This window comes from Mesoplodon mirus (assembly GCF_964341445.2).
Source record: "Mesoplodon mirus genome assembly, chromosome: 1".
NCBI lineage: Eukaryota > Metazoa > Chordata > Mammalia > Artiodactyla > Ziphiidae > Mesoplodon > Mesoplodon mirus.
This window is the reverse complement of record NC_138976.1, coordinates 56,521,196-56,546,198: the sequence shown is the minus strand read 5'-3', so window position 1 is coordinate 56,546,198 and position 25,003 is coordinate 56,521,196. Positions and strand designations below refer to the sequence as shown.

Here is a 25,003-nt window from a genome sequence, read left to right as displayed (position 1 = left end):
CGTGTGAGCCAGTAAGAGAGTGTCTTAACTCTTTGTTTATATTACGTTAGTTCCAGAAAGTGCCATTCTACCAAGTTTTAAAGTCAGCTTTTTATACACTGTCATTAGGTATTAACAGATTTTTTCTGTAGTTCCCACTGGAAGAACAGACATCTTCATAGAGAATAAAAAGACACTTTTATCCAAGGATCAACAGGGGAACAGTACATTGTAAACATGTAGGTGTGTTGGGAATTATATTGAGACTTGGCCCTTACTTTAAGGATAAAGACTTGGTTATAAGTTCTGTATGCTGTGCTACTGTTTATTATGTAGGGTGAAAACCCTACTATTACGTACCTCTTCCTGGTAAGAGGACTCTGTATTCATGTCTGTCTGTATTCATGTCTGTCTCACCTACCTTGGCATGGTACTGTGCTTGGTATAATAATATGATAGCAGACAGACAAGTCCATAAGGAGCCAACATTCTGGGTTTTGTGGGGCTGGGTAGAGGCCAAGCAAACCAATGTGAGAAGGCTCGGGGTTATAAAGAAATAGTGTGATAAGGTACAGAAGCACATATCAAATTAGCCCAACCAAATACTTGAAATCCAGGAAGGCTTCCTGGTTTAAGTGTGACGGGAAAGATGGCCGTGCCTGAATGGAGTGGAGAGGAGAGGAGAGGAGGGAGAAGAGGGAGGCAGGGCCACGTAGGCTGTGTAAGGATTTCAGATGGGAGGTCAATGAGGGTTTTTGGCAGGAAAGACAGCAAGATCCAGCTGGTATTTGAGGACACTGGGCCACCAGGCTTCCAAAACAAATATTTTCTTTGTGGAAAACTTTGAACATCTACAAAAGTGGAGTCTAGTATAATGAACCCCCAGTTACCCATCACTGAGCTTTCCACAGTTATCAGCCATGTCAAATCTTGTTTTATTTATATGCCCCTACCCACTTTTCTCTCCCCTACCCTAATTATTTTGAAGTAAATTTTTCTAAAAGGCCTCCTTTTAAAATAATTTTTTAAAACCACACCATTGTTGTATGAAAAAATATTGATATTAATTCCTTAATATAATCAAATGTCCAGATTTGTCACATTTTCCCTCATTTTAAATTTTTAACTGTTCAAATCAGGATCCCTTATAATCCACACATTGCATATGAACGATATGCCTCTTAAATCTTTTACTCTAATATCCTCCTCCCTTTTCATTCCTTGCATTTTACTTGAAAAAACCAGATCATTTGTCCTGTCATTTATCTCATTTTAAAAAAAGAAAGTGAGGGGGCTTCCCTGGTGGTGCAGTGGTTGAGAGTCCGCCTGCCGATGCAGGGGACATAGGTTCGTGCCCCGGTCTGGGAAGATTCCACATGCCGCGGAGCAGCTGGGCCCGTGAGCCATGGCTGCTGAGCCTGCGCATCCGGAGCCTGTGCTCCGCAACGGGAGAGGCCACAACAGAGAGGCCCGTGTACCGCAAAAAAAAAAAAAAAAGAAAGAAAGTGATAAAACTACAGCCAAGAAATTTTGAAGGAAGAAGTGCTGGGGTGGCAGTTCTGAACACACTTAGGGAAGGTGACCTCTTCTCCAAAGGGACCTTACCACCATCTCAGGCTGCTTGTTTCACCATCCAATTTCATGTAAAATGGAGTGAGATATTCTAGCTGTCTGTCCATCCGTGGGTATGGACTTTGGGTCATAGATGAACACAGATTCTTTGCATGAATGTCTTATCCTGACTCCACAGTGTAATAAACTTTCTGACAACTAGGATGTTTGTTATGTAAGAGATTTGCAAATCCTGACCCAACAGTCTCTGACTTGGCAGCTTTGGTCACCTAAGGGACAGCTCAGCCTCATGATGTTGAGAAGCTGCTTCCAATTAATAGGAGACTCCAGCCTCTGCCACTTCCCAACAGCAGATTGCTTCCTGCCTGTGGCTTTCTGCTCGGTCTAGTAACATTTGTCTCCCATGCAGAGCGAGTGGTACTTTCGTTTAGTAGCCCACATGAGGTTTGGAAAACAGTCAGTTGGAGCTACTTCAGTTAAAAGCAAAAAAAAAAAACCCAAAAAACCTAAGCTCTGTGTAAGTGGTAAGGCACGAAAGCAAATAATATTAAATGCCACCAGGAAAACATAGACAAAGATGGCATGGGCCTCCCTGGTGGCGCAGTGGTTGAGAGTCCGCCTGCCGATGCAGGGGATGCGGGTTCGTGCCCCGGTCTGGGAGGATCCCATATGCTGCGGAGCGGCTGGGCCCGTGAGCCATGGCCGCTGGGCCTGCGCGTCTGGAGCCTGTGCTCCGCAACGGGAGAGGCCACAACAGTGAGAGGCCCGCATACCGCAAAAAGAAAAAAAAAAAAAAAAAGATGGCATCATCTCAGTCAGCTATGTGTGTCATTGTGCTTTAAACCAGATGTGTAGCCTGGCATGGCAAAAAGGTTTTAGAGTTGCCTAAACCCTTCTTCAGATTCCTGTTGTTCTTTTTACTTGTAATACTGGGTGAGTTATTTAACCCATTCGCATGTGTGGGGGTTGTGTAGTTACATTTCTGACCTTGCAGGATTATTAGGAGAATTAAACCATATGATAAATATAGAGCATCTAGTATAGTGCTGGCTCCTGAGAGGGTGGTCATCAGATGGTAGGTGTGATGGAATGGGGGAGGGGGATAGTTTCTGAAGAAAACTTCTGAGATTTAAGCTGGATGTTGAACAGGTTAGAATTTATTGTGAGGAAGTTAGTAGAAAGGACATTTTGGGTGAAGAACAACAGCAGAAACATAGAAAAAGGAGATCAGAATCTATATTAGTCACAAAGTGTGAGGAAAAGAGTAAAATACAAGGTAAATCTCTTGGATGTTTCATGACCCTGCATTTGAAGATTGATAGCTGGCCAGGCACCCAGCTAGCTGGTCACCACCTTGTGCTGTGATCCCCTTGCACAGTGATGGGACTCCTCTCTGCTACAGTGCTCATCATTTTGTTCTAAATATATCTCAATGTTGTGGGAGGGGTCTGGACTTGATACTTCAGGAAACAGAAAGGTGTAATCACTGTGCCCCTGAATCTTGGATTTATTCTAAGCATAGTGATGACAAGTACTCTTTCTGATCATCTGGGTTTTTTTTGTTTTTTTTTTGCGGTACGCGGGCCTCTCACTGCCGTGGCCTCTCCCGTCGCGGAGCACAGGCTCCGGACACGCAGGCTCAGCGGCCATGGCTCACGGGCCCAGCCGCTCCGCGGCATGTGGGATCTTCCCGGAGTGGGGCACGAACCCGTGTCCCCTGCATCTGCAGGCGGACTCTCAACCACTGCGCCACCAGGGAAGCCCTGATCATCTGTTTTATACTCAACTTTTTTCAGCTTCCTTATGAAACAACTTCAGTCATACACAGAAGCAGACAGTGGTAATGAATGTCCAAGAATCCAACATCCAGCTTCAATCATAAACATAACAACTTAAGGCCAATCATATTTCATCTATACTCTGATCCATAATTTTATCCATAAACATTTTAGGAAACATTTAACATAACCACATTACCCTTATTGCATTCCAACAATTGCTTAATATATCCAGGCAAAGTTCAATTTTCTAGTTATCTCAAATAGCATAAGTGATTTTTTTCTTTCAGGTATTTTTAAAAGAAACCAGGTCATTTGTCCTGTAGAGTTTCCCACCGTCCAAATTGGTGAAATCATCTCCTTAGGGTGGTTTATCCAATTTCTCAGTGCGCTGTTATTTTCTGTAAATTGGCAGCAGGATCTAGAGATTTTATCATATTCGGTCGTCATAATCCACAAGGAAGCTCATTAAAGTGGACTGTTTCTTTGTTTGGTTTGGGTTTTTTGGTTCTGTGATGTTAACAGCCCATCCATTAATTCACTGGGACTGTAAAATGGTTGATGCTTTGATTCCATCATTTTTCTTTATTAGCTGGAAGACTTCTCTAAAGAGAAATGTGCTTATCTTCTGATTTATCCAGTATAGCAACAGTTTTTAAAACTGGAATCCATTCTGTGGACATGAGGAGAGAGCCACAATCTTTCTAGGCCATGCTAACACATTATACATCTGAGAAACTTTCTTGGATGCCATACTGAAAACCAGCAGTGCTATTCAGAGATGTCATTGGGTTTCTCCAAGAGCTCTCCCTGATACATGCAGAGCTTGGGTTCAGGGGATTGAAACCGGGGTAAACTGACTTTAACAGATCAGGTAGGAACTCAAGAAAGTGTTCTGTGAAAAGCAGTGGAATTTTAAATTGTTGTTAACATCCCGTGCTGTTGTTTCTCTAGGTTTCTGTGGACCGGGTCTTAAAGACCCTGAAAGAAAATGCCAATAAAGCCAAAAGTTTACTTCTCACTACCATACCTCAGATAGGATCCATGGAATGGTCAGAAACCCTCCATAACATTAGGGTAAGTATCCTCAGCTATCTCTAAGCAGACACTTCCATAGACCCTCAGCTGCCTTTTTCTCTAATTTGCACTTCACCCTTGGTCCATCTTCTTATGTATTTTATACTAGACTAGATGTTTTCTACAAGTTTTCATGCCATTTACTACTACTAACCATAAATGGAATAGATACACATTTTGGCTGGTAATGCAAGAGCACTGGAAGTTAAGGTGGGGAGAGTTTTATTATCTAGTCTACCAGGTTCTTAACATTGTCCTGCTTTGCAGTATATCCCTAAGTTTTACTTCAGAAGATTGGTAATGTTTGCTCTGTACATGGATTACACTGCAGACAAGGCTGTTTTCTCTTTGGCAGATCCATGCAAAGTGTTGGCAGCCTTTAAAGCCAAAACACTGACAGCAGCAATACTGAAACGGTGCCAGGGAATGTCTACTTACAGTTAATGCTGCGTCAAACTAAGATAGTAATTAATGATAAACAAGTGATGGGTTGCAGATCAGTAGCTCTTCAACTCTAGTATTAATTCCCAGAATATAATTTGAACTGACTGCTGAGCTCAGAGATGTGTCGTTTTTATCTGGACATCTTGAGACTCTATTGATTAACCACCTTTGATAAGGAGTTGCCTGAAATTGATCAGATGTTACATTCACCTAGTAGCCAGTATATCCTAAGGTCTCCTAGAATCCATCTGTACTCTTAGGTCTTAAGAAAAGTAGTTGAGAGAGGATTTGAAAAGTTGATAAAAGCCCTCTCTACCTGAATTACCACCGAGGAGCCCTGGAATGAGAGCCACTGTTTTAGTGTGACAAGGACACTATGTGGTAGTAAATGATAGCCAATTGCTGGGCATGGAGGTGCCATGATTTGTAGTGTTTGCTGATTGCTGTGGTATAAATGCTCTTGCACGGCTGACTTCAAGCTACTAACGTGAAGCCACTGGTAAGCTGGGAAGTGATGTACATAATCAGGTTTTTACAAGCTGGTACAAGCAGGCTCCAGCACACCACTGTAATAATATGCCTCTCAGCCTTGAGGACTGGCAAAGTCAGGAATATTGGCATTTGTAATCTATCTTCCCTACTAGACTTTAAATCCATAAGGAGCAGGAAACACATCCATTGGTTTCAGCCTATATACCCAGGAGATAAATGTTCTTTAATGAGTAAATGGTAGGCCCTTCCCCCATGAAGTATTTCATCATAATTGAAATACAAGCAGCCCTTATTATAAGGATAAAGAAAAGGGGAACAGAAAACAAATTCTAAGAATTGGAGAATGCCACTTTAAACTAGAAACAGTTACATTTAGCTAAACATAATGAGTGTAATGTGATAGAGCAGCATGACTTTGGCTTGTCTAAATAAACACACTGTTGATTGGCAGGAAATGTGACTCATACTTTTGCTGCTGCTGAGGGTATAACCTGCAAGATGGGATGGTGTGTTTTGGGTTTGTTTTTTTTGTTTTTGTTTTTTTTAGGTTTCTGACCCCATTTTGACCATAGTCCCTTGAACTTAAAGATAATTTGTCAAGCAATAAATTTATTATTTCAGCTGCATTTTTAAGTAAAGATGTTTGGATAGTAGAAGTCGGTGTTCTCCTTTCTTTCTGTGAAGCTTCTGAAAGTGTGTGTAAAATTGTGTGTTTCTGTATGTATGCATTTTTTAAGAGGGTTAATATGTGTAGAAAAGAGAAAATGAAGAATTGCTGCTCTAGACAAAATTGAGAATCATGGCCTCCATTCTATAGCATTAAGGAACACCATACTAATAATCCCTTATTCCAGGGCAGTATTTTCAGCTCTCTCAGCACTGAAGTGTGTATCATTAACTCACTACACTTAGTGAGCACCCACTATATGTCAAGATATGTAAGACGCTGTAATGAAGAAGCTCCTATTCTATTGGGCAATACTAACATGGAAATTTCAATGACGTTTTTCAGTGGAATAAGGTGAATGATGGAGGTTGCATAAACAACAATCCAGGCTAGAGGTTGGTGTATAAAATATGTCCTAGTGGATGTAAAGGCAGGTGGAGATAAGTGAGAATCAGAACAGTCCTCTGAGATAAACATTCTCAACCTCACCTTACATGAAAGGAGAATGAAGAACTAAAAGTTAGGAGTTACACTCAAAGTCCCGTAATTTGTGCCTGCTTTCTTTCAGAAAATGGCCCAGTTTTCTGTTTTGTTACCAAGACATTAAAATAGCATGGCTGCCCAGAAGACAATGTAACCTTCTAATTCCAATCATTTGGGGAATTCCTGCTTGAGAAAACACAGAAGAGACATGCAGCTTCTGTGCCCTTGCCCCCTAAGGAAGAACAAGTGATAAGACAAGACATTGCTCACATCAGAGATGCCTTCTAAAAGACTTGGACTGCTTCAAATAACAGAAGGAAAGCAAATAACCAGAAAACATGTGGGGAAATATTTATTAGAAAAAAAGAAGACACCTTTCACCATTCCCCCAAATTTGTAACAGTAAAGGTAAGCAGTAACATTCCTATGTTGCCAAGGAATGTGAAGAAATAGCTCTTAGACTATTTATTGATGAGACTGTGAATTGATACAGTCTTTTTGGAGGGCATTTTGGTAAAATGTATCAAAAGGCTTAAAAAATACCCTTTGTGCTGGTTACTTTACTCCTAGGAATTTATCTTTAAGAAATTATCAGATACATACAAATAATTATGTATAAAGAAGGATGTAGAACATAGTTTTAATAGCAATATTCAAAACAATCTGAATATCCAACAACTGGAGGTAATCATGGTTAAGCTCTAATTAGATTGTGAAGCAGCCAACTGAACATCATGGTTTCACATAATATTTAATGTACTAAGGAAACTGTTGCTGTATAATATGAAATAGGGATATATAAGCATTTTACAGTATTAATTTTGTTTTAAATATGTACAAAGAATAGAAAGAAATATATATACTCTTTTGTTATTATATTTGGGGGGAGGGATACTAGATAAATTTTTAATTTTCTTTATATTTTTCCATATCTTCACATTTTTCTACAATGAATATAATCAAATAGTGAAGTTTTAAAAATAAAAATGGGCTTAGAAAGATCCAGTTCTTGAAAACACACAGTTTCTGGTAATGCAGCAAAAGTTAAAACAGCAATACTAAGGAGTTCTGTTTGAGTTCAATCTTTATTTTTGTTAAAAAAGATAATTAATGACTGTATAGTCAGAACAATACTTGGGTTTGCGGCAATGTGAGAAAAGCTGGGTGTTTAATATGGAGCTAATCTTAAATTATTTAAGAGACTGTATACACACATTATAGTGTGTCAGATATTCTTTAAATTGACATTTGACTTTTTGTTTCTACTCCTTTTTATGACTTGATGAATTATTTTCCATGAGTTGGTGATTTTTGTTTTTTAATAAAGAAAATGGAAGCTTGCTTCTTATTGTTTTTTTATTGTCAATTTTTTAGGAATGTGGTTTGTTTTCTTATCACAGGGAGATCATTCTTCCCTCAAAATTACTCCTTCTCACTGTGGTCTGTTACTGGGTCCTTTAGTGATGTATCTCGTCTGTTTAAAGAGATTGTAGAATGAATGTGTTTGTTTGTGCCTAAGAAACTGTCTTCAAGATAATAAGCTGCTAATTGTAAACAATAAACTAGTTACCCTTCAGCATTAATACTAAGCTGTTTGGGTTACATGTGAATATGGCTCTTGGATTCTCTGATGCAGTGGTTTCAACTCTGCATATGAGGGAGCCACAGAGGACCTGATGGGTCTGAACCTAAGGTTCTCTGGCTCTATACCCCATGATTGTTTTCACTACCCTGTAATATATGCTATACCTTACTTTCTTTCATTTTTGGTAGGTGTCTGAGGATGTCAAGGCCAAAATGCGGGCATTTTTCTTGTTGCCTTCCCAAAGTACAGTGCTTCCCAAGTTAAAGAAGTTCTTTTCTTGATCCAGTAGCCTTTTCTTGCAGCCTCATTTTTAGACTTCTAAAATGGAGTACATGGTACTCTTGTTTTGTTACCCATCATTCACTCCTTAAACAAAGCCAATAATATAATTTTCCTTCTACCTCATTCTTGAGGACTTTGCTGACCATTTCTTCCCAGAACACTTCCCACCTCTATGATACTTCACTCCTTTTCTTAGCTACAAAAATAAGTGAACACTGTGATCAGTTTTGAGCATTTCAAAGTTTCCCCAGTGGATTATGGGCATAATGGAAAAGTTCTAGCTTAGTGACTTAGCCCCTTGGAAGAGTGCTGAGTTACTAATTAGTAATTCTGCATCTACTTAGAAATGTGTATTGGCATTGTGAGCTACTTATTTTTGTTCTGCATTGTTGTTCATAATTTTGACAATTAGATAACCAGAATAGTTCATATTCAGCGTTAACCAAAAAGCATGGAGAAGGCTGGAAGAGCAGGCTTACATTTGAGACCTGAAAATACTTCGCAATTAGCCTCAGTGCATCCTGGAGTTGTTCTAATAGGCCAAAGCTTAAGAACAGCTAAAATTCTCAGTGGTGCAGGGCTGGGGGCGTGTCTAAATAAGGTGCATTAATTCAAATAAATAATGTCTTTATGTGCCAGTATAAAACAATGTCGGTGATAAAAGTGGAAACCAGACAAATATGTAAAGTAAAATAATGCAGTTTATGTGCGTGTGTGGATAGCATATTTATGCTTTATGTCCACAGAGTTTCTGGAAAGAAGCTGAGTGATAACCTCTGAGGTACAAGCCAAGAGACGTACTGTCTACCTCGTACCTTTCTGTACTCTTTGGACTTTTTACCATAAGCATCTACTCTTGGTTTATTCATTTTGAGGAATGGAGAATAGGGGAGGCCTTGCTCTATAGCAGTTTATATAAAATAACCTCTTTAACCTGACATTGAATTCTGCGAGGTCATGTCTGGGACAGTGTGTCTACTTCTGGGCACAACACTTTCAGAGGAACTCTGACCACCTGAAAAGCACCGAAAGAAGTGTATGAGAACTGGGAAGACCATGCCACGTACATAATGGTTAAAGGGACTGAATATGTCTAACTATTTAAAAGAAAATCTTATGTGAGCATTTCGAATATTTAAAGGGCTGTTCAGTTGTGGACTAACCTCTCTCACTACTGATAAGCCTCCATAAAAGCAGGAAACATCTTTTTTTACTTATTATGGGATCCTTTGTTCCTTGTACTTAGCACAAGATGAGTGAATATCTGCATAAGTGAAAATCTGATCCTATTTTTCCTACATAAAACCTCCATCAGCTCTTCATACACCTCCTCCTCCGTCTTCACTTTCAGCAAGTGACTTCAGTTCCCTCTTCACTGACAAAACTGAAGCATCAGCAGACAACTTCCAGGCATACCCCCATTACCCTCCCCCAAGCTCTTTTCCCCTCTGTTGTCTTTTCTGACAATACACATTAGCAGCACCTGGAGGGCTTCTTAAACCAGACTGCATGATCCCACCCTAGAGTTTCTTTTTTAGAAGTCATTAGTCTGGGACGTTGTAATCTGGGGTTTGCAGCCATCTTGAAATTGTGCACACATTTCAGTACTGGTGTCTCAGTCCCGCTTTCTGTGTCTTTGCATCTTCCAGCCTCTGCTGAGCTTGTTGATTGCTGCTCCCAACATAACCCATTCCACTGGTGGACAGGGGATGGTTAGAAAGAATTCTTTTTCTTAAATTTTGAATTGAAGTTAATCTACCTGTAACTTTCATTTGTCCCTCTCTGGAACTACTAGGGAGCCATCAAATCTCTTCCACACAACACAGTTCTAATATTGGATGGCAGCCTGTCCTTCCAAGAGACCTTCTGCCTGAACATCTTTACTTCTTTTTCTTTTCCAGTGTTATTGAGATATAATTGACATTCAATATTGTAAGTTTAAGATAGCCTAATGACATGTATATATTGCAAACATCCATCACCTCATACAATTACAGAAAAAAAAAGTTTTTCCTTGTGACGGGAACTTTTAGGATCTGCTCCCTTAGCATCTTTCAAATATATCATAAAGCATTATTAACTATAGTCATCATGTTGTACATTACATCCCCGGTACTAACTTATAACTGGAAGTTTGTACATTTAACCACCTCCACCTAATTCCCCTGCCCTCTACCTCCTGCCTCTGGCAACCACAAATCCGATATCTGTTTCTATGAGTTTAGTGTTCTGTTTTATTTTAGATTCCACATATAAATGAGATGAATAGTATTTGTCTTTCTCTGTCTGACTTATTTCACTTACCATAATGCCCTCAAGGTCCATCAGTGTTGTTACAAATGGCAGGATTTCCTTCTCTATGGCTGTACCATATTCCACTGTTTATATACATACCACATTTTCTTTATTCATCCATCAATGGGTACAGTTTGTTTTCATGTCTTGGCTGTTATGAATAATACTGCAATGAACATGGGGGTGCAGATATCTCTTCAACATAGTGATTTTGTGTAATTTTTTTGAGACCCTCCATACTGTTTTCCATAGTGGCTATACCAATTTACATTCCCACCAACCTTGCACAAAGGTTCTCTTCTCTCCACATCCTTGCCAGCATTTCTTATCTCTTTTTTTTTTTTTTCTGATAGCCATCCTGACAAGCCTGATGTGTTATCTCATTGTGGTTTTGCACTGCCCTAATGTTGAGGACCTTTTCATGTACCTTTTGGTCATCTGAATATCTTGGGAAAATGTCTATTCAGGTCCGTTGCCAATTTTTCAGTTAGATGATGATGATTATTATTATTTGCTATTCAGTTGTACGGGTTTTTATATATTTTGAATGTTAACCCCTTATCAGATACATGATTTGCAAATATTTTCTGCCATTCTGTAAGCTCCCGTTTCATTTTGTTGATCGTCTCTTTTGACTTTCAGAAGCTTTTAACTTGGATGTGGTCCCACTTGTTGATTGTTCATTTTGCTGCTTGTGCTTTAACTGTCATATTCAAAAAATCATTGCCAAGACCCATGTCAACAAATGTCTTTCCTATGTTTTCTTCTAGGAGTTTTATGGTATCAGGTCTTACATTTAGGTCTTTAATTCATTTCAATTTAATTTTTGTGAGTGGTGTAGGTATAAAATAGGGCTTCAGAGTTTCTGATTCAAGGGGTCTGGGATAGGGCCTAATAATTTACATTTCTAATAAGTTCCAGGTGACCACACTTTGAAAACTGCTATCATAGATGTTTTTCCCTGCTCATCCACTTACTGGATCTTGTAACTCTCACCTAGTCAAAGACATCACTCTGGCACTTGCCCCTTTCTCCATAATCAAACTGTCCCTCATTACTGGATCACTGCATCTCAGTGCACAAATATGCTGTTATTTCTCCTATTAAAAAAATACTTCTTGACCACAATTCTCTCTACTGTTTGTCTTAATGCTTTGACTTTCATTGAAATATAACCTCTTGAAGAGCTATCTATTTTCACTGCCTCCAATTCATCTTCATTCTTTTTTTTTAATAAATTTATTTATTTATTTATTATTTTTGGCCGCATTATGTCTTCGTTGCTGCGCACAGGCTTTCTCTAGTTGCGGCGAGTGGGGGCTAGTCTTCGTTGTGGTACATGGGCTTCTCATTGCGGCGGCTTCTGTTGTTGCGGGGCATGGGCTCTAGGTGCATGGGCTTAGTTGATCTGCAGCATCTGGGATCTTCCCAGACCAGGGATCAAACCCATGTCCCCTGCATTGGCAGGTGGATTCTTAACCACTGTGCCACCAGGGAAGTCCCATCTTCATTGTTTGTTCAGCCCACTCCAAATCAAATTTTGCCAGCATCTCACTTCCAGTACCACAAAAATTATACTCAAGGTCACTTGTATTAAAGCTATTGGTCAATTCTCAGACTTCACCCTTCTCCTATTGGCAGCATTTGATACATTTTATCCCTTCCTGCTCTTTAATAAACTTTCTTCATGTGGCTTCGAAAGACACCACACTCGATTTTTCTTCTACCTCAACAGCTGCTATTCAGTCTCCTTTGCTGGTTCCTCCTCTTCTCCCTGATCACATTCTTTGGATTTTCTATCTTCACTCATTCTTTGCTGACCATTTCTCATCTTCCCCCCAAATCTGCTCTCCCAGCACAGTTGTTGGCAGTTTCATTCATCCAGTTCCTCAGACCAAAAACATGGAGTCATCCTGGCCTCTTCAAAACCCACATTCACACCAGGAAAACTTTATTCACTCTACCATCAAAACATATCCAGAAACTGACTATTCCTCACGATATCTACTGCTTCTACCCTGCTCTGAGCTGCTCTCATTTCTCACCTGAATACTGAAATAACCTCCTAACTGGTCTTCCAGCTTCTACTCTTTTCCATGGGAGCAGCACCTGTCCTTTCTCTCTCTGACTTCCTCTTACTAACACCCTCTAACTCACTCTGCTCCATACCACCAACCTTGCTTTTCCTACAACACACCAGGCCTTTTCCTTGAGTACTTGCTTGGTGTCCCTTCTTCCTGGAAAACTCTTGCCCCAGATAACCACGTGGCTCACACTAGCACCTTCTTCAAATTTCTGTTCAAAATATGCCTCAGGGCTTCCCTGGTGGCGTAGTGGTTGAGAGTCTGCCTGCCGATGCAGGGGACACGGGTTCGTGCCCTGGTCCAGGAAGATCCCACATGCCGCGGAGCAGCTGGGCCTGTGAGCCATGGCCGCTGAGCCTGCGCGTCTGGAGCCTGTGCTCCGCAACGGGAGAGGCCACAACAGTGAGAGGCCCGTGTACCACAAAAAAAATAAAAAATAAATAAATATATATATATATATATATGCCTCAGTGGGTCAACCCCAACCATCCTACGGAAAGCAAGAATCCTCACTCTACACCCCCAGCACTCCTGAGGACAGTTACCTGGCTCAACTTTTTTTTTCCCCATAGCTCTTAACATTCCCAAAATACTCTAGTACGTTATTTGTGTTTGCTTCTTTGTTGACCCTCCTGCTTTCTCTAAAATGTAAACTCTGCAGGAATTTTGTCATTCACTGATACACATCCCAAATGGCCAGAAGAGTGTTTGGCACTTAGTAGCCTTTCAGCCAATACTTTTTGAATGTATGGTTTCCCCTTCCTTATCACAAGTGCTGCATGTTCTAACATGTTATGGCTTACTCCAGCCTCTTCTCTCACTTCCCATATCTCATGGCAGTCTAGATCAGAGCTATCCTATAGAAATATAACGTGCACCAATATATAATTGTAAATCTTCTAGGAGTCACATTTAAAAAGTAAAAAGAGATAACTGAGGAGCTGTTTGGCAGCAGCTACTGCCTCCTGCCTTCCTTTGCCACCGCCACCCCACAGCACAGCAGAAGAGACAGACCCTGGCACTGTAAGTGTGGACAGCCAGCCATCAGCCCCAGCAGCTAGTTCACTGCCTCCAGCCCAACGATTCTGAAAACCATTCCCCACTGGAAAGAAAAATCCCTTTTGAGAGGAGATAAGAAGGTGGAGTAGAAGGAAGTGAGCTCACCTCTTATGGAAACACCAAAATCACAACTAACTGCTGAACAACCACTGACAAAAAAAATGCTGGAACCTACCAAAAAAATACTCTACATTCAAAGACAAAGAAGAAGCCACAACAAGATGGTAGACAGGGTGCAACTGCGATAAAATCAAATCCCTACATACTGGGTGTGTGACCCACAAATGGAAATAATTATACCACAGAAGTTCTTCCACAGGAGTGAAGGTTCTGAGCCCCCACATCAGCCTCCCCAGCCTGGGGCTCTAGCAACGGGAGGAGGAGCCCCCAGAGAATCTGACTTTGAAGGCCAGTGAGGTTTAATCACAGGATACCACAGGACTGGGGGAAACAGAAACTCCACTCTTGTAGGGTGCACGCATGGTCACGTGCACACCAGGACCAAGGGAAAAAAGCGGTAACCTCATAAGAGACTAGGCCAGACTTACCTGCTAGTATTAGAGGGTCTCCTGTGGAGGTGGAGGGTAGCTGTGGCTCACTGCAGGGACGAGGACACTGGTGGCAGTAGTTCTGGGGAGTACTCATTGGCGTGAGCCCTCTTGGAGGCCACCATTTTCTCACCAAGACGGCCCCACCCAATAGCCTGTAGGCTCCAGTGCTGGGATGCTTCAGGCCAAAGAACCAACAGGATGGGAATACAGCCCAACCCATCAGCAGACAGGCTGATTAAAGTCTTCCTGAGCACACAGCTTCCTGCTAAACACACTCCCTGACACAGCCCTGCCCACCAGAGGGACAAGACCCTGCTCTACCCACCTGTGAGCAGGAACCTGTCCCTCCCATTAGGAAGCCTGCACAAGCCTCTCAGACAGCCTCATCCACCAGGGGACAGCCATTAAAAGAAAGAACTACAACCTTGCAGCCTGTGGAACACAATCTGCAATCACAGAAAGTTAGATAAAATGAGATGGCAGAGGAATATGTCCCAGATAAAGGAACAAGATAAAACCCCAAAAGAACAACTAAGTGAAATGGAGATAGGCAATCTACCTGAAAAAGAATTCCAAGTAATGATAGTAAAGATGATCCAGGATCTCAAATAGAATGGAGGCACAGATCAAGAAGATACAAGAAATGTTTAACAAAGGCCTAGAAGAACTAAAGAAGAAACAAATAGAGATGAATAATACAATAACTGAAGTGAAAACCACACTAGAAGGAATCAATAGAATAACTGAGACAGAAGAACGGATAAATGAACTGGAAGACAGAGTGGTGTCTTTATTCTGCTGCGGAACAAAGTAAAGAAAAAAGAATGAAAAGAAATGAAAACAGTCTAAGAGACCTCTGGGACAACAATAAATGCACCAACATTTGCATTATAGGCATCCCAGAAGGAGAAGAGAGAGAGAAAGGGCCTGAGAAAATATTTGAAGAAACAGTAGCTGAAAACTTCCCCAACACAGGAAAGGAAACACTCATCCAGTTTAGGAAGTGCAGAGAGTCCCAGGCAGGATAAACCCAGGAAGGAACATACCAAAACACGTGGTAATCAAATTGACCAAGATTAAAGACGAAAAAAATATTAAAATCAACAAGTAATGTACAAGGGAACTACCATAAGGTTATCAGCTGAATTCTCAGCAGAAACTGCAGGCCAGAAAGGCACAATATATTTAAAGTGAAGAAAGCGAAGAAACTACAACCAAGAATACCCATCAAGGCTCTCATTCAGATTCGACAGGAAAATCAAAAGCTTTACAGACAAGCAAAACCTAAGAGAATTCAGCACACCAGACCAGCTTTGCAACAAATGCTAAAGGGAATTCTCTAGGCAGAAAAGAAAAGGCCAAAACTAGAAACAAAATTATGAATGGAAAAGCTCACCAGTAATGGCAAACTTACAGTAGAGATAGGAAATCACCTGCAGACAAATATGATCTCAAAATCAGCAATTGTGAGGGGAGCACAAATGCAATAAACTGGAAATGCATTTGAAATTAAAACACCAGCAACTTAAGACAGTCTTGTTCATATACAGACTGCTGTATCAAAACCTCATGGTAACTGCAAACCGAAAATCTACAGTAAATACACAAACAAAAAAGAAAAAGGAATCCAAACACAACACTAAAGGTAGTCAAATCACAAGAGAAGAGAACAAAAGAGGATGGGAAGAAAAAAGACCTATAAAAACAAATCCAAAACAATTACAAAGTGACAGTAAGAACACACATATCAATAATTACATTAAATGTAAATGAATTAAATGCTCCAACCAAAGGACCCAGACTGGCTGAATGGATACAAAAACAAGACCCATATATATTCTGTCTAAAAGAGACCCACTTCAGATCTAGGGACACATACAGACTGAAAGTTAGGGGATGGAAAAAGTTATTCCATGCAAATGGAAGTCAAAAGAAAGCTGGAGTAGCAATACTCATATCAGACAAATAGACTTTAAAATACTGTTACAAGAGACTGTTACAAGAGACAAAGGACACTACATAATGATCAAGGGATTAATCTAAGAAGAAGATACAACAACTGTATATGTATATGTACCCAACATAGGAGCACCTCAATACATAAGGCAAATACTAACAGCTATAAAAGGAGAAATCGACAATAACACAATAATAGTGGGGGACTTTTAACACCCCACTATTATCAGTGGACAAATATCCAGACAGAAAATAAGGAAACAGGCCTTAAATTACATATTAGGCCAGATGGACTTAACTGATATTTATAGAGCTTTCCATCCAAAAGCAGCAGAATACACATTCTTCTCAAGTGCACATGGAATATTCTCCAGGATTGATCACATGCTGGGCCACAAAGTGAGCCTTGGTCAATTTAAGAAAACTGAAAATCATACCAAGCATCTTTTCCAACCACAATGATATGAGATTAGAAATCAACTACAAGAAAAAAAACTGTAAAAAACACAAAACACGTGGAGGCTAAACAATATGCTACTAAACAACCAATGGATCACTGAAGAAATCAAAGAGGAAATCAAAAAATACCTAGAGACAAATGAAAATGAAAGCACAATGATCCAAAACCTATGGGGTGCAGCAAAAGCAATTCTAAGAGGAAAGTTTACAGCAATATAATCTTACCTCAGAAAACAAGAATAACCTAAAATAACCAAAACTTACACCTAAATCAACTAGAGAAAAGAAGAACAAACAAAACCCAAAGTTAGTAGAAGGAAAAAAATCATAAAAGAGCAGAAATAAATGAAATAGAGGCAAAGAAAACAATACAAAGGATGAATGAAACTAAAGGCTGGTTCTTTGAAAAGATAAACAAAATGGATAAACCTTTAGCCAGATTCATCAAGAAAAAGAGGGTGAGGGCTCAAATCAATAAAATTAGAACTGAAAATGAAGTTACAACTGTCACCACAGAATACAAAGGATCATAAGAGACTACTACAAGCAACTAAGTGCCAATAAAATGGACCTAGAAGAAATGGACAAATTCTTAGGTACAATCTCCTAAGACTGAACCAGGAATAAATAGAAAAATGAACAGACCAATCACAAGTACTGACATTGAAACTGTGATTTTAAAATTCTCAATAAACAGAAGTTCAGGACCAGATGGCTTCATAGGCAAATTCTATCAAACATTTAGAGAAGAGTTAACACCTATCTTTCTGAAACTCTTCCAAAAATTTGAAGAGGAAGGAACACTCCCAAACTCATTCTATGAGGGAACCATCATCCTGATAACAAAACCAGACAAAGATATCACACACAAAAAAGTTACAGGCCAATATCACTGATGAACACAGACACAAAATCCTCAACAAAATACTAGCAAACTGAATCCAACAATACATTAAAAGGATGACACACCATGATCAAGTAGGATTAAAATCAGGAACAAGACAAGGATGTCTTGCCACTTTTATTCAACATAGCTTTGGAAGTCCTAGCCATGGCAATCAGAGAAGAAAAAGAAATAAAGGGAATCCACATTGGAAAAGAAGACATAAAACTGTCACCGTTTGCAGATGACATGATACTATACATAGAAAATCCAGAAGATGCTACCAGAAAACTACTAGAGCTCATCAATGAATTTGGTAAAGCTGCAGGATACAAAATTAATACACAGAAATCTGTTGCATTTCTATACATTAACAACAAAAGATCAGAAAGGAAAATTAAAGAAACAATCCTATTTACCATTGCATCAAAAAGAATAAAACACCTAGGAATAAACCTACCTGAGGAGATAAAAGACCTATACTCCAAAAACTATTACAATTCTGATGAAAGAAATCAAAGATGACACAAACAGATAGAAAAATATACCTTGTTCTTGGATTGGAAGAATCAATATGGTCTAAATCACTATACTACCCAAAGCAATCTACAGATTCAATGTATCAAATTACCAAATTTGATTACTATCAAATTACCAATGGCATTTTTCATAGAACTAGAACAAAAAATTTTTTAATTCGTATGGAGACACACAAGACCCCGAAGACCCAAAGCAATCTTGAGAAAGAAAAACAGAGCTGGAGGAATCAGGCTCGCTGACTGCAAACTATACTACAAAGCTACAGTCATCAAAACAGTATGGTCCTGGCACAAAAACAGAAATATAGATCAATGGAACAGACAGAAATCACAGAAATAAACCCACGCACCTATGGTCAATTAATGTACAACAAAGGAGGCAAATCTATACAATGGAGAAAAGACAGTTTTTTCAATAAATGGTGCTGGGAAAACTGGACAGCTACATGTACAAAAATGAAATTAGAACATTCTTTAACACCACACCCAAAAATAAACTCAAAATGGATTAAAGACCTAAGTGTTAGACCCGATACTCTAAAACCCTTCGAGGAAAACGTAGGCAGAACACTCTGACATAAATCACAGCAATATCATTTTTGATCTGTCTACTGGAGTAATAGAAATAAAAACAAAAATAAACAAATGGGACCTAATTAAACTCAAAAGCTTTTTCACAGCAAAGGAAACCATAAACAAAATGAAAAGACAACACACAGAATGAGAGAAAATATTTACAAACAGTGCTACCAACGGGATTAATTTCCAAAATTTACAAACAGCTCATCGGGCCCAATATCAAAAAAAGAAACCATGCAATCAAAAAATGGGCAGAAGACCTAAATAGACATTTCTCCAAAGAAGACATACAGATGGCCAAGAGGCACATGAAAAGTTGCTCAACATCACTAATTATTAGAGAAATGCAAATCAAAACTACAATGAGATGTCACCTCACACCAGTCAGAATGGCCATCATCATAAAGTCTAGAAACAACAAATGCTGGAGAGGGTGTGGAGAAAGGGAACCCCTCCTACACTGTTGGTGGGAATGTAATTGGTACAGCCACTATGAAGAACAGTATGGAGGCTCCTTAAGAAACTAAAAATAGAGCTACCACATGATACAGCAATCCCACTCCTGGGCATGTATCCAGAGAAAAAGACGGTTTGAAAGGATACATGCACCCCAGTGTTCATTGCAGCACTGTTTACAATAGCCAAGACATGGAAGCAACCTAAATGTCCACTGACGGATGAATGGATAAAGAAGAAGTGGTACATATATACAATGTATTATTACTCGGCCATTAAAAAGAAGGAAATAATGCCATTTGCAGCAACATGGATGCACCTGGAGACTATCATATTAAGTGAGAAAGACAAATAGTATATGATATCGTTTATATGCAGAATCTAACTAAAAATGACACAAATGAACTTATTACAAAACTGAAACAGACTCACAGACTTAGTGAAAGAACTTATGGTTACTGGGGTGGGGAGAGTGTGGAGGGAGAGACAGACTGGGAGTTTGGGATTGACATGTACACACTGCTATATTTAAAATAGATAACCAACAAGGACCTACTGTATAGTACAGGGAACTCTGCTCAATACTCTGTAATAACCTAAATGGGAGAATTTGAAAAAGAATAGATACCCATATATGTATAACAATCACTTTGCTGTACACAAACTAACACAATATTGTTAATCAACTATACTCCAATAGAAAATAAAAATTTTTTCAAAAAGTAAAAAGAAACAGGTGAAATTAATTTACTTAACCTAATATATCCAAAATATTATGTCAACATATAATTAATATTAAAAAGTTATGAAATTTTACACATTCTTTTACAAATACTAAACCTTTGGAATCTGGTGTGTATTTTATACCAACTTTACACCTCAATTTGGATTCTAAATTGTCATCAGAAATATTTGATCTGTATTTAAATTTAATAAAATTTACTTTCAGAAAGTAGGTTCACATGTTGTTAGTTCCAAGTATACTGAAGCAGATGTTAATTTTTAAGCTTAAGTTAATAAAATTAAATAAAACTAAAATTCAGTGTCTCAGTCGCATTTGCTATATTTCAAGTGTTCAACAGCTGCATGTGACAAAGGGCTACCACAGTGGACAGAGCAGTTCTTGGCCTTGCAGCTCCAAGCAGTCTGTGCCCCCTCTTGCCTCTGGCCCTTTTCAACTGCAGTCTCTCCACCTGGAAGAGGGTCCTCTTTGCTCCATCACCACCCCTCTTCATTTGACTCATTTGCTGTCTGTCTCTCCTCTGTGTTCCACAAACACCCTGTTCTATTACAGTACGTCGTCACACTGTTATTATGGATTGGCCACGAAGTTCATTCGGGTTTTTCCTTAACATCTTATGGAAAAGCCCAAACGAACTTTGTGGCCAACCCAATATAATTGTCTGATTCATTGTCTATTTAGCATAGTGACTTACACATGAGAGTTACTATGTATAATTGTTAAATAAATGTATAAGCCCATGACATTTCTGCCTACTTAAATTTCAGTCATCCTTTCATTTCTAGTTCAAATCACTTCTCTCTAGGAACCCTAGGCAGACCAGCCCACAGTAAACAGTCTCTCCTTTGTACTCCCAAACTACTTGAAGTCCATATTACTCACAGACCATTTATTAGAACGATTTTACTTATGTACAAATTCTACTCCCCCAACTAGATAATGAACACTGGAAGAGCAGGAATTCTGGAAAAGAAAATTACCTACATATTAGGTGTCCAAAAAATTATTAAATGTATTGCCTGGTTTGAATCTTGTGTCTGATAATTGCATTTTCCTGGATAATCCAATGAAACTTTTTTTTTTCTTGTTTTAACTATGATGTTAAAGCCTACATTCTTTCAGGGACTTCCCTGGTGGTCCAGTGGCTAAGACTCTGCGCTCCCAATGCAGGGGGCCTGGGTTCAACCTCTGGTCAGGTAATTAGATCCCACATGCTGCAACTAAGAGTTTGCATGCTGCAACTAAGAGTTTGCATGCTGCAACTAAAAGATCTCACATGCTGCAACGAAGATCATAGATCCCAAGAGCCACAACTAAGACCCGACACAGCCAAATAAATCAATTAAAAAAAGAAAACCTCCTTTCTTTCCATCTTTTGACTGGATTTTAAAAGCAATATTTCATAAAGAAAAACTACTTTCTGAATGACTCCATCTATTTTCATGTATATGTAGTAAATCATTCATCAAAATATCATTTGTCTCCCAAACTTCTTCATTTATCTGGAATTGGTCAGATCTGATTCATTGTCTAGTCTATCAGTACAGGGTATGTGTCCATCTCTCTGAAGATAAAAGTAATCAATCATTCATCAAAATGTTGTTATATACCAACCTTGTTCATTTCATTTATCAGTGATGAGCTGGATCCTAAATAATCAATTAAGAACAAAGGTTATTTCTCCCTTTTGCAGAAAGGTATCCTTCAATTGTCAGGCTAAAGGGGAAAAGAGCAAACCAAACTATAAAACTGCTGCCAAATGTGTTCTATGTGATTTACTGCAAACATTAAAAACCTCTTCTCTGTTTCTCTACCAGATTGGAAAAGAGAAGAAAGACGAGTGGGTTCAGTTATCATAAATCAATCAGAGCTTCTCAGCTTCTCACATGTTTTATCAACATAGTCCTAATTAAGAACCCCCGAGGCAAAGTGGGACCTGCCTGTGGGTAGATATGAGCCTGGAGACCCACTCCCTGTAATTGTTCCATTCATGATAACGATCATGGTGTTCTGGCATGACAGAAGCCAAAAGTCCACATTTTCCAGGAGAATGAATGAATGTACGTATCTTATTTTGGTGCCTTAATTAGTATTAATAGAGCCCTTTTTCCCATTCTCTCCTATTTTCCCAACTAATGCCCCTTGTTATCTTAGCAGAGGTGGGGATTAATCAGGGTATAATATAGTTGAAAAACACCTAGGGTGGAGGGAATTAGGAATTATGGGTATTGAATTTTGAGTTGGCAAAAAAATTATATAACATTCTGTTGCCTTGACAATTATTTACATCTTTCAGGGGTTGTTCATCTTGTCATGTAATTTGTCTTCCCAAGGACATTGTAGGTTTCTATAAATTGTGGAGTGATTTAGGTGCCACTCCCAAAAGCCTGGCACATGCCTTACACTTAATGAGCAACCAATAAATTGTTATTGGTTTTACCTCAATCAGTAGTTTAAACTGAACAGACATGGAAATTGAACAACTAATCATATCAATAAGATCCTGAAAAAATGGTTTTTGAAAAAGAACAAACACTGAAACATAAGTGTTTCAGAATTCAGCATATAACTGAAAAAAGATATGCTTGATTTCATAGGTATTTTGTTGCAGAGCACATTTCTTCACAATAAAAAAAAAGCATCTGAATGCTTTCATTTAAGGGAAAATGAACAGGAAATTGTCAGTGTTTTCAAACCATGCCCTCAGTTTCACAGATGGTCCAAACTTTAAAAGTCTACACATCAGAAAGTGATGATGCACTCGTTAAGTACTCTTTTTGGCCCTACTTTAGTTTACAAATTCCCTCCCTGTAAGAATCAAGATTACAAAGCCAAAGTAGTAAGTAATAGGTAAGTCAATTCCAAATATATGCAAAAATACAAAAAACAGTAATTAACCTTATCCATCACCCATCTTCAAGAATTATAATCTCATAGCCAATTTTGTTTCTTCTATACTCCTACCCACTATTCTCCTCCCATGTTCTTTTGAAGCATTTCACATATATAATTTCATCCCTGAATATTTCACTGTTACTTCTAAAGGATAAGTATTTTGAAGATAGCCACAACACCACTAGGACACATAAAAATGAATAAAAATTCCTTAATGTCAACTATACACAGAATACTCAAAAGTTCAAATGTTTCATAAATGCCATTTTTTTACACATTGTTTATTTGAATCAGGAGGCAGTTAAAGTCCACACATTGCAATCCGTTGATATGTAGTTTATGTTTCTTTTAAATCTCTGTGTTTACTCTCCCTCTCTTGCTGGTCCTTTCACTCTTCCTTTCTCCCCTCTTCCAATCTTTCATATGCACTCTTTCTCCTTACAGTTTATTTGAAGAAACCCAGTTGTTTGTCCTTGAGAGATTTATATAATCCAGATTTTTGTAACTGCATCCCCATAGCATAATTTAAAATAATCCTCTATCCTCTGTACTTCCTCTAAATTGCTAAGTTGAATCTAGACAAATTTTTTTTCAAAGCTACTTCAGAAGAGGTGGCGTGCTCTTCCATCAAGGGCCACATAACGTCTCATCTATCTTGGATTTAGCACCCTCAGCTTTTAATGCCTCTATCCATCAATTTAATATGAGTTTCTAAAAAAATGATATTCTAATTCAAAGTTGCCTCCATTTAAACATGAAGAGTCAGATGACAGCCTCCTTATTTTAAGACTAAAAACATCTTAGTTTACACAGAAAGAGCATTTCATAAAATTTAACAGTTATTCATGCCAAACAAGCTTAGTAAACAAGAAATCAAAATTCCTTAGAATTTAAGAATGGGTCAGATATACACTATAAAATATGCATTGGATAAATGATTAAGAACAAAGACATAGGAAAAGAAAACAAAAAAATGACTCTACCTTAACATACTAGGCAGATTTAATTTAAAAAATACTAAATAGTACTGAAGGAAATTTGAAATATAATCAATAAAATTAGAAACTCAAGAGAGTTATACAGACAGAGTTGGAGAGAGAATTCATGAGCTGGATTATGAACTAAAAGGGAAACCCAGGATGTACGGAGAAAGAGATGGAAAATATGACAGCATGAAACATAAAGTGTAGCAGAAATTCTAACAAAGATCTTATTAAAGAGAATGCATTTTCCAGAAAGAGGAAATAAAGAGAGTGGGTGGTGTGACTCTGATCTCCAGCTTTACAGCATGAGGAACTCTGTGGATTCACTCACCAGTGAAACTAGTGAAAATTATTTTAAAACAACCAGTTAAAATCTCTGGACATGGCTGAAGGACATATACAGCAAATATAGAAACACACATTCAAGAAAATTTTCTACAATTTAAGAATATTGAGAGTCTCTGGTATTTGAACTGAGATCTGCTTCCTCCTTCCTCCCTCCTAACTCAGCAAGATGGAAACTTTACTCCAGGCTGGGTACAGCCAAGAACACAGGGATCCAGCTCCCAGTTTGAGGGATACAATCCCAGGACAGGCAGTATGTTAGTATTTCTTATCCTACCCCCACCTGTCTGTTAGTGAGGCTAAGTTATGGGCAAGTGTAGGTGAGAGGTGGCTTTCTCTTCTGCCCAGCCCCCAAGAAGGCTGTACCCTGGGTGTGGTGCTGATGAGAATATTGAGCCCCAGTCATCTTTCTCCTGGTTTGTAAGGCAGTGATTCTGTGCTACAAGAGTCAAACAAAAAGAGCTGAAGGTATCGTCCCCTCCCCACCACCACTGAGCACTCAGCTTCTAAATTGGGAGTGTCACTGACAGAGAAGCTTGCCATTGTCCCCTCTTCCAGCTCCATAGCCATAACTCAGAGATTTTGCCTTGAGGGAGAGCAGGTCATAAACCAGGGAGCTATTCTCTTCCAAAAGGAACTGACTTCATTTGCAACAGAGTGTGGAGAAGTTCAAGCCTACTGGTGCTCTCAAATTTAGTAGAGGTTGTGGTAAGGGCAATTGGGGTACTGGTAGAATCATTGGACATAAAAGCTAAACTGTAAACTGGCTAGTTTGTGTGAGAGAATCTAGGAAGGACATAGCTGGGCAAAGACTGCCT

The 25,003-nt window shown here is 38.9% G+C and overlaps 1 protein-coding gene across 1 annotated transcript in view; it reads left to right on the top strand.

The window, feature by feature from the left end:
- The window catches only part of MTAP (methylthioadenosine phosphorylase), a 38,497-nt gene extending 30,464 nt beyond the window's left edge, over positions 1 to 8,033 (top strand). The window contains exons 7-8 of the mRNA XM_082619936.1: positions 4,284 to 4,406; positions 6,578 to 8,033. Of these exons, the coding sequence (XP_082476062.1) occupies positions 4,284 to 4,406; positions 6,578 to 6,616 (162 nt within the window). The 3' untranslated portion in view covers positions 6,617 to 8,033. The remainder of the gene's footprint in view (positions 1 to 4,283; positions 4,407 to 6,577) is intronic.
- Positions 8,034 to 25,003: the final 16,970 nt, after the last annotated feature.